The 10,760-nt window shown below is 35.9% G+C and overlaps 1 protein-coding gene across 1 annotated transcript in view; it reads left to right on the top strand.

Moving 5' to 3' along the window:
- The first annotated feature begins 65 nt into the window (after positions 1-65).
- LOC143253742 (uncharacterized) overlaps positions 66-10,760 on the top strand; it is a 28,942-nt gene continuing 18,247 nt past the window's right edge. Inside the window, exon 1 of the mRNA XM_076508057.1 lies at positions 66-431. Within this exon, the coding sequence (XP_076364172.1) occupies positions 82-431 (350 nt within the window). The 5' untranslated portion in view covers positions 66-81. The remainder of the gene's footprint in view (positions 432-10,760) is intronic.

Raw genomic sequence — 10,760 nt, 5'->3', positions numbered from 1 at the left:
CTGACAAACGTTAAAGACAGAGGTCTTACAGCGTTCGAAGTGTGGACGTCATCTACCTTGTGTCTTTCTGAAACGTTCTCCATGAGATTCGAGGCTTCAGACCTTGCTCAAGGAATGACCTTCCACCCGTTTTTGTTGTCACCTTCGGCTCGTCTTCCACCGCCTGATCTAGGAATTTTAACCCCGTCGCCTTACTTTCCTCTGCCGCACCAACTGTACCCGACACTCGGGTTCCCCAAGTTTCCAACGCCGCTGCCGTGCATCACGGCCGATGACGTGCTCAGCCCTAACAGTCACCTTTCCCCGCTGAGGTCACTAGAGGGAGAAGATGACCGGGTACAGGATGACCCGAAAGTGACACTGGAGTCGAAAGATCTTTGGGAACAATTCCACACTTTTGGAACGGAAATGATCATTACGAAAACTGGTCGGTAAGTAGACGTTGACGCAAACACTATAATAATTCGTATTCTAAGATAATTTGCTTCGGGGACTGCAGGTAGTTAGGAGTCCTAGATTTCACTCATTCTATTAATATCTACAGTTGAATAAAAGATAAAGGCATACCAGTTAGTCCAGGTTATAGTTTTATAAAACGGGTGTACCACAGTTCTTCTGAAGAGGAAGGTACTTTCGTTTTAAGTACAGGTGTGTGTAAACGTTAATGTTCACAAGAACAGTCGTGAACTCGCTATTGCCAGTTGAAAATAGCGACTAACGATCAGTCGTATATACCCTAATAAAAACTGTAATATTCATCAGTGAAGACGAGTGAATGACATGTTTATGCACAGACGTATTTCCTAATATAAGAATACAAACTTTACACAGAACAACCGGAAGGAATTTATCATTGCGTCGTATCTTGTAGCTTCACGTTGTCACGAGCACTGTAAGTTGTAACTTATCGACAACAGCTTACGTGTATTTAAATTAAGTATGTAGACCTGGTTTACAAACATTTAGATCTGAAATATTGATCACAACCACGACAAGTCGAAAAACACGTGGAATGAAATGGATCTATTTCATGTCATTCTAATCTTATAGATTATTTGTTCGTGGCCGTTGAAGACGCTCCTTTACTGCCAGGGTAGATAGATACCCGTTAGGCCTATATACATATAAATATTACACGTTCTTTAAACTCGTGCTTCAGTCTGCATAGGAGAGTAATTTCTTCGGTTCGATTGTTGCACATTACTGTTGCTATACCAACAATAACCATCCATGTTCTACTTTTGTAGTAAACACTGTTAAGACAAAACTGTTTATTTGTTAAGTAAATATTTCGTGGGACTAATGCTGCTTGAAGAAAAAAAATCCATTTTGTTATTATTGGTGCTCGTTAGCTGGTCCCAGTATTTCCTTTTTATCTACGTAAACAAAGATTTCCATTATTATACAGCAACAATTAATTCTCTGTTACTTGTATAAGTAAATATATTTAACAATAAATTTCTCTAAACATATAGACAAGTTTTATTGTTGTTACTGTTCGAAATTTTTGATCAATGAATTAAAGCTTTGTTCACGCATTAAACAAGTAATACGCTTCTAAAGTTTTTTGTAGTTTTTCGTAAAACCTTACGTTTCGCAAGGTTTTCCTCACTAAACCTGGCACTCCTGATAAATATCACGAAGATGTACGTGTTGTTATTGTTTCGTGTGTGTGTATTCTATTGTAGCGTTGCTTTGATATTCATATTAATTTGTCTTTTTCTGAATCTAATTCAGAGACGTTTCGTATTTTTTGTATTCCATAAATTACTATCCCAGAAGCATTTCGTTTTATGCCAGAACTCATCAGTTGGGCTAGACGATAAAAAGGTGTTTTTTTTTTGGAAATGTTTGCGATTTCTAATTCATCAGAAACTTTCGAGGTTAAATCTGTAACTTAGAATTGACCAACAACTTTCCATGTCGGCTATTTCTGGTTCGGAAACTGAGATTTGCTTTGCTCTATTTAAAAACAATAACAAAGTAACCAAATATTCTTTACTGTAAATATCGGTAGCAACAAAGGCACGTAATTGTTCTAAATGGTTCACGGTTCCTTACGTGGAACTATTATAGACCAAAAGTTAAATGGCAAATATAACCTGTGATACAGAGACCTAATACTTTTTTTTTTTTCATTTGCCACACACTTTATGCTTTAAAACCAGAAATTTTATTCGGAACTCACATTGTCATGTAACAACAATTAAATCGTACCTTTGGTGTTTTACTTATGCTCTATTAAATATATCGGTAGCTAGCAACTATAGTTCTATCGCCTCATAAACAAATCCAAAGCATGTTGTTCATTATAATTCCGTCGCTAGTCCTTCAAAGTAAATTGATGGATGAACTTTTTTGTTATTGTTTTTGAGGCCCGAGACCGCTGCAACAGTCGAGGCCCGTTAAATGGTGATGCAAATTTACTTGGTAGCCATGTAGCAGTTGTCCCTAATCTATCAGTGAAAGACTAGAGGGAAGTCAGCTGGTCAACACCACTCACCGCCAACTCTTGGATTACACTTTTATCAACGAATAGTAGGATTGACTGTGACTTTATAATCCCCCAACGGCTGAAATAGCGAGCACGTTTGACAATAGGGATTCGAACCGTGACTCGCACGTTGCGAGTTGAGCCCTGATATCCGAGGTAGTTACAGTTATTGTATGAATTTTATCGTGTTTATTTTCCTTGCACATATGACTATTATGAAAACAAGCACCAAACTGAACTTAATGCAAACTGTTGCTAAACAAATCGTAAAATGTATTTCAGAACGGCTGGTATGGGTATTAACACTTTTACTAATAAAGCAGAGAACAACGTTTCGACTTTCCTAGGTCATCTTTTGAAGATTATAGGGAGGTCGAGACGTTGTTATCTGTTTTATTACTAAAAGTTTTAATACCTATACCAGCCGTTCTGAGATACATTTTTATTTCAAGTGAGTGTCTCGTCATCAAGGAAATCGTAAAATATAATTTCCTAGTTCGCGAAGAGAACTGTCTCCTTTAGGGTAAACGCTAATCGGTATGAAATAAACATTCTATTACTAGAACCCTACATAAATAAGTCCTTTGAATCGTGTATGGAAAAGAATAACGACCTCATTTTAGTGTCGTGTTATAGTAAGACCAAATGTAATTCTTCAATAGTTATGTCTCATTTATTTGTTTATTTCTGTTAAGCTCAAATCAACGTAATGGGCTGAATTTGATGTCCCCACCAAGGAGATCTAATTCCAAATTTTAGCGTTGCAAGCACTCGAGTTTATTGTTGTGCTACTAGGGGCAGTTACATCTAACAATGTAAGTACATTTGTTCAAAGAGGAGGGAAAAAAACACACGAAAATTTGGAGTATTCTTTCACAAGATGTCTTATTGTATAACCTAGTGTTCAAATAATGCGTCGAATGTGTTGTTCAGCCCATAGACCACGTCATGACCTTAAGGGAATGGACTCCGTGCTGGACAGAGATGACAAACACTATTAGAGAAGCATTTGTAGTTCAACACGTAACAAATTGGTTAGCGTCGATGAATTAATATATTCTTAAGCTTGTCTGTCTGTATGTCTGGTCAACAACGTTATGGGTTGGTATTGTGTTGTGTAGACGAGATATAAATGCCTGCCTGCTCGTAGCAAAAACAAGCGACCTTTCTTTGAACACCGAGAAGCAATTTAAGTTTCTATGTAATTTTAAAAAATGTAAAATATTTTTAAATGAAAGAGGAACATACAATTTACCTATACTTATATAAAAACACATATATTTATATATACTTGTATAAAATCATCTATATTTAGACATATCTATATAAAAAACGTATATTTTTAGATATACATATATCAATTCACGTATATTTAGATATGTGTATAGAATCGTGTATATTTAGACATATCTATATACAAACACGTATATTTCTATACATATATATATAAAATTACGTATACTTAGATGTATTTGTAGATTATGTATATTTTTAGATATACGTGTATAAAATCATGTATATTTAGATATACTTGTATCAAACCAGGTATATTTAGATATACCTGTATAAAATCACGTATATTTATATATACTTTCAAATCATGGATATTTAGATATAATTATATTAAAACTATTATATTTAGATGTATTTGTATTAAAACTGTTACATTTAGATATTCTCACGGTACAACTGCATGGAGATTCAACATTTCATCCATACAGAAACAAATATGCGCATGTGTAATGTGTTCTGTTGTCATTTTTCTTTGATGGCGCTGTCTCACGCGTTGATGGCTTTATCACAGTATTGTTGATAGAATACAAGTATCAGTATGAACAAAGCGACACCTTTAGAAACGAACGTTGTTTAACTACAGTTGTGTGGCACACGGAGTTACGTTCTTATCAGAATCATGTGTGTAAGTAAATATATTTTTTAAAACGTATACTTCATGATCAATACCTTATACGCATATACGAAATACCGTATTATGCACCGCCTGAATTTCTCAAAACTGATTAGCACGAGCAATTCCATTCCGATCAAAAGACCAATAATTATGTAGATTAGAACCGTAAGAGGAAATCTGTTAATAAGCTGTATTATAACACGAAAGGAAGTTCTTACTGCTATAATTCACTACAAAAGAAAGTTAAAACTTCAGAATCATGTCCGAATTTTCTTGAAAACACTTTAAAAAATGCGATTTATAAAATTGATAAAAATATTTTATGTAAAATTAAATCTATATCAAGTGAAACGTTTAATCTGGAATACAACTTTTCATGTACTCGCAACTTTTATTGTTGTTATTAACGATGACAACTAAAATCAATAAGTTTGAGGGGTCCGCTTAAAAGTTTTAAATTGAAAGGGGTCCTCGGGTTACAAAAGTTTGAGGACCATCAGAGTTAAGCCTCCTCGATATTGCCTTCGGCCGATGAATTGGATCCACAATGTGACAGTAATGGCTACCTGGATTCTTACAGATGAATCTAAGAATCAAATCGGATTTTGATGTTTCAAACATAAACAGATCACACGTTCTGTATCACACGAAATACATAACTATCAGTTGAGTGATATTTTATACAACACTTCAGATCTAATCAGTTATTTTTCAAACACAGTACTTCGATTTTCCTGTAACAATCATACTTTAATTATCTTGTAAGTACCTTGCTACCTTACTCGAAACATTCCAAAACCACCGTAATTTAATTTTTCTGTGAGCATCAAACATGAGTTATCGTGTAACCATCATAGTTTGGTTCACCTGTAACTGTCTTACTTCAATTGTATTGTAACCATCATATACTTCCCGTAATCACTGTACTACTTCAGTTATACTGTAACCATCACACTTTAGTTCTCCTGTGACCATCATACTTCAGATATATTGTAACCATCACACTTTAGTTCTCCTGTGACCATCATACTTCAGATATATTGTAACCATCACACTTTAGTTCTCCTGTAATTCTCTTACTTCAGTTGGACTGTAACCACCATCATTTAGTTCTCCCATGATCACCGTATTTCAGTCATACTGTAACCATCATCATTTAGTTCTCCTATATCTGTCTTCCATTAGTTATACTGTAACTACCACCTCCTATATCTGTCTTCCTTTTATACTGTAACTATCAACATTTAGTTCTCCTATATCTGTCTTCCCTTTTATACTGTAACTGCCACCATTTAGTTCTCCTATATCTTTCTTTCATTAGCTATACTGTAACTGCCACCATTTAGTTCTCATATATCTGTCTTCCTTTAGTTATACTGTAACTACCACCATTTAGTTCTCCTGTAACCACGTATTTCAGTTTCCCTGTTACCAGCAAGCTACTGAATCTAAAGTTGTCAAGTGTTATTCAGGAAGATTTGTTGTGGACGTTTTTACTTAACATGATCTTATTATTATGTTTATAAAACATGTGCTGTTGTTTACTTAACATTATTTTATTATTATATTTATAAAACCTGTGACTTAACATAATTCTATTCTCATGTTTATAAAACCTTGTGACTTAACACAAATGTTCTAATCTCAGTAATATTGTATTCATATAATTTGTCGTACATTAAAAATACACAAATATCTTCCTTTATCTCGGTATAAGTCCCCCGCTACAGCGGTAAGTCCATGGAGTTACAACACTGTAATCAGGGGTTCGATTCCCCTCGGTGTACACAGAAGATAGCCTGATGTGGCTCTGTTGTAAGAAAAACACACGCTCATCTCGGCATAGCGTGTGCTTTCTAGGGGTAGCTGGGACGGCTGGACGAAGGCTCTCACGTGTTGTAGTTTTCGAGTAGCTTCTGCTATGATTCATACAGTATTTGTTTTAATACATTTACCTTGCAGTCCGTAACATGTACACATATTCAGGGGACCCGAATGACATGCACAAAATTGGCTGTTTATTGATCTGACACTGGAGATTATTGCTTTCGCTCTGACGGTCGGCGCAACAAACGTGATGCCGGTGAGGTATGGCTTTGAACGGACGACTGATGCTTCGACTGAACATCGACCTAGAGCGTGTAAACGTGTGTATTTATAACAGAACTCAAGTTTACAGATACCATCGGATAGAGAGTATCACATGAGATATTAATATGCAAAGCTTGTCGGGTAGTATACAAATTTATACATGCAATATGCTAATTAATCGTATTTGTTGTTCAGTGTGTTCTTTTGACAATGCAGTCATGTTACTTTGTTGGTAAGCTACGCAGTGGGATGGCTATCTATGCTCTGCTCAAGTTAGGTATCGGAACCCGATTTTAAGGTTTCAGACATATCGCCGAGCCGCTGAGAGAACAATTGAGTTGTAACTATAAAATAATATGAACAAAGAATATCTTCTGAAATTACACTTTCACTGTGAAAGTGTTTTGTTACTGTAACATACAAACATTTTTCACTCGCTTTATTAACCAAATAAGTAAAAATAACCTTTGAACTTTCATTCGTGAAACAAAGAGCGGTACGTTATTATAAATACCAAAATATAAAGTAAGAAGTATTTTTTTCAAACTTATGTTTGTTACATCTGATGGAAAAAGTAAATTCATCTAGTTAATAAAATTTACTAAAGACAGGTTGAGTTTGGGGGGACAGGAGGGAATTATTTATTGTTCTGTAAGTTCCAATATTTGGTTAGTTCCAGCCAATTTTAACATGTGAAAATTTACAAATCTTTAAACTATGGTGTAGGACAGCTGATCCAAAAATATGAGCTCCCCACCCTCCAGGATGGTTCAACTGATTTCTAGGGGAGGCAATCGATTAGGGTAGAGTCAGTAGTTTAGTAGTGTAAAATTAAATGCTTTAATACACTTGTTTAAAATTAATGAAATGATAAGTAATTACTATAACACAAAACATAGCGTTTTCGCGCGCATCCGTGTATTACAACTTGTCACATAACTAACTCTTGTTACTCATTTAGAAAGAAGTGGGAGAAGCTGGACGTCAAATATTTGGGTAAGAAATATTCCCGTTAAATGCATGAACTGATCTTTCTTGAAGATGTACGTTTGTCTTCACGGCGAATTATAACTTAACTATGATCTGGATTCGAAAACTTCCACGTGTTGCCTAGTGACGATTCCTTTAGTCTAACAATTTCAACATTTAGCGTGTTGCTTGGAGACGACCCTTTTAATAGTTTAGCTCCGTGTGTTGCCTTAGAAACGGTTTTTCCAGTAGCCTACTTCCATGCGTTGCCTAGAAACGACGTATCAAAGTAACAGGTACGCTGTATCAAACCTCAAGTAATTATTGCTACGGCTTAGCGCTGAAAAATACATGTGGTACATCTTCGTTACCTCATGTGGCATTCTAATGTTCTACTCTCACGAACACCGTACATACACGGCACTATTTCCATGGATACCACAATATCTGTAATCACACATAGCGTAACAAATCGTGTATTTTTTCTCTCCAAGTTTTTGAGTAATTCAGTACAATTACAGCTCACGTGAACGTGTTTCGCCAGTGTTGACTCCTGCCGAAGCATTCGGGCCGTTCAATGAAGCTTTGTTTGCCAGGAATGCTTGACTATTCGGCATAAGCGGTTTCGACAGCGTGAACAACGTCGAAGTTTTCCGATATACTTGCATCAGTCGACGCTGATGTTCGTGCTCGAGCTGGCTGTACATTGTTTATAAAATCCACTCAGATAAAGTGTCTCTAAAGCTATCAGAAGCCTTACTGTAGTCACGTAATACATAATAAAATAGAAAGATAGATAGATGGCTGGAAAGATTATAAATAAATAGATAGAAAAAAGGATAGATGGATAGATGAATGGGTAGATAGATAAATAGAAAGACAGGTGGATGAATAGATAAATAGAAAGACGGGTGGGTAGATGGACAGACAGACGAAAGAGTAGATAGATAAATAGAAAGACAGATGGATGGTAGATAGATAGATGAATGGGTAGATAGATAAATAAAAGGCAGGTGGATTGATGAATGGATAGATAATGAACAGATAGATACTAGAAAGGAAGGTTATGGATAAATAAATGGATTGATGGATGAATACATAGATAAATAGAAAGATAGACTATGGATAAATGGATAGATAAATAGAAAGATTACAAATAAGTAGATATAAAGATAGATGAATGGCTAGATATCTACGGTAGGATGATTAGAAAGATAGGTGATTTGATAATGGTAGAACCATACGTGTTGCACTCGGAAAAAATACGCTTTTGTGTTTTAGTGTAAAAAATCAAACTTTAACGTATACCGTTGAAAGCAGTTATTTTATTTAAAATAAATAAGTCACGCTTGCCTTCAAAGAATCTGATCTGTTTCGTTGTCTTAAGCGCCACCTATGTGTTCCCATCTAGGATATTACTATAGTGGCATATATATTTTTTCCCCTCTCTAACACTATCACAGTGAGACACACATGTACTCCTCTATAACAGTTCTACAGTAAGACACATGTTCCCCCCCAAATCATTGTCGCAGGTGGACATATGTGTCCCCCACTGGATCGTTTCCACCGTGGAACATGTGTTTCCTCTTCTAGAACACTGTCTCAGTGGGACATATATGACCCCTCCTCTAGAACGCTACCACAATGAACATGTGTGTCCCCTCCAGAACACTGCCACAGAGGGACATATATGTCGCCTTCTAGAACACTGTCTCAATGGGACATGTGTGTCCCTTTCTGTAGAATACTCTCACAGTGGAACATATATGTACTCTCTAGATCACTACTACTGTGGGACTTATGTACCCCTTCTAGAACACTGTTACTATGGGATATATTTGTCCCCTTCTAGAACACTGCCACAGTGGAACATGTGTGTCCCCCTCTAGAACACTGCCACAGAGGGACATATGCATCCCCTTCTAGAACACTGCTATAATTGATTAAAAACACAAAGATTTTACATTAATTTGTTGTGTTGTGGTCTCTTATAGCAGTGGTTCCCAACCTTTTTTATGCCCTGCACCCCTAGAAATTTTAATATGTTCTTGCACCCCTTACAGTAATTATTTATTTGAGAATAAAGGTGAAGGTGGCCAAAACAAATGTTATCTCGCACCCCCAAGGGGAACGAGCACCCTTGGTTGGGAACTACTGTCTTATAGCAAAGTCACATCGGACTATTTGCTGAATCCACCGGGGTGAATCGAACCCCTGATTTTAGCGTTATAAATCCGTAGACTTATCACCGTAGTAGCGGGGAACTATACATTAATTTGAAAATGTTGAAGTAATTGCACAAACAATTATTATTATTTTTTTTAATTAATGCAATTTGAGCAGTGTTTGAGGTAATTATGTCCATAGAGAAATTTTGTAGTGACACAACAAATAGTAAGTGAGTATACAATACTAATATTTCTGTGTATTTAAAAAAAACTACTAAACCTGACAGTAGGGCATCTATTTATCGATACACGTGGCTGTAAAACAGTTGAAAACAAAGCATTAAAACTATGCTAAGTCATCTAGCGGTCAAGAATGGTATAATTAATTCCATTTAATTAACTTAAATTGAGCCTTTTGAAAAAAAATACTCAGCAATGTAACAAAAACTATAGTGAGCCATCTAGCGATTAAAAATGTATTATTTAGCTATTAGAAAAGGCAGCAAACTTTACTTGCATTGTCTTTAAGATAAAATTTAGATTTAGATTTTGTTTTAGCGCAAAGCTAAACAGTTAGCTCCATCTGCATGGTGTCATGTGTGGGGATTAAGCCCTGAATTTTTGCGCTATAAACCTCTGAAACTTACCGCCTTCTAAAAGTATTTTGTCATCTTATTTCACGTGCTTATTGAAAAAAACTACAAAATTACAATACCTTCTTTCTCTTATCGTTGTTTGTGTTTGGACACCGGGAGGATCCGGTTTCGTCAACCTCTTTCTCCTTCCTTTGCATTGATATTAGCAACTGCCAAATGTATTTATAAATGTTGCACAATGGCCAGAGTAACCCGCATTCACTCAGGCCCCTATCCATGCACTATCTACATATATATACACTTGGTGCAAATATATCATTTCTCTCAAAAGTTCCATAACAACTTGCACTATCACTAGATTGGTATTAACCAGAAAACATTTGCCTAAATCCCCTTTCAATGTTTATTAGTTAGTCCCTAAGCTAATCTGGAGTCTGGTTTATAGGTGGCCTTTTTGTTTTATTTGAATATATATATATTTACTGGGGAGAGGCGAGGCGTTTAGGGCTATCCTCATCATGGAAGCATTA

The sequence above is a fragment of the Tachypleus tridentatus genome, chromosome 6, assembly GCF_004210375.1.
Source record: "Tachypleus tridentatus isolate NWPU-2018 chromosome 6, ASM421037v1, whole genome shotgun sequence".
Lineage (NCBI taxonomy): Eukaryota > Metazoa > Arthropoda > Merostomata > Xiphosura > Limulidae > Tachypleus > Tachypleus tridentatus.
The sequence above is the reverse complement of the archived record's forward strand: the minus strand, read 5'-3'. Positions and strand labels throughout refer to the sequence as shown.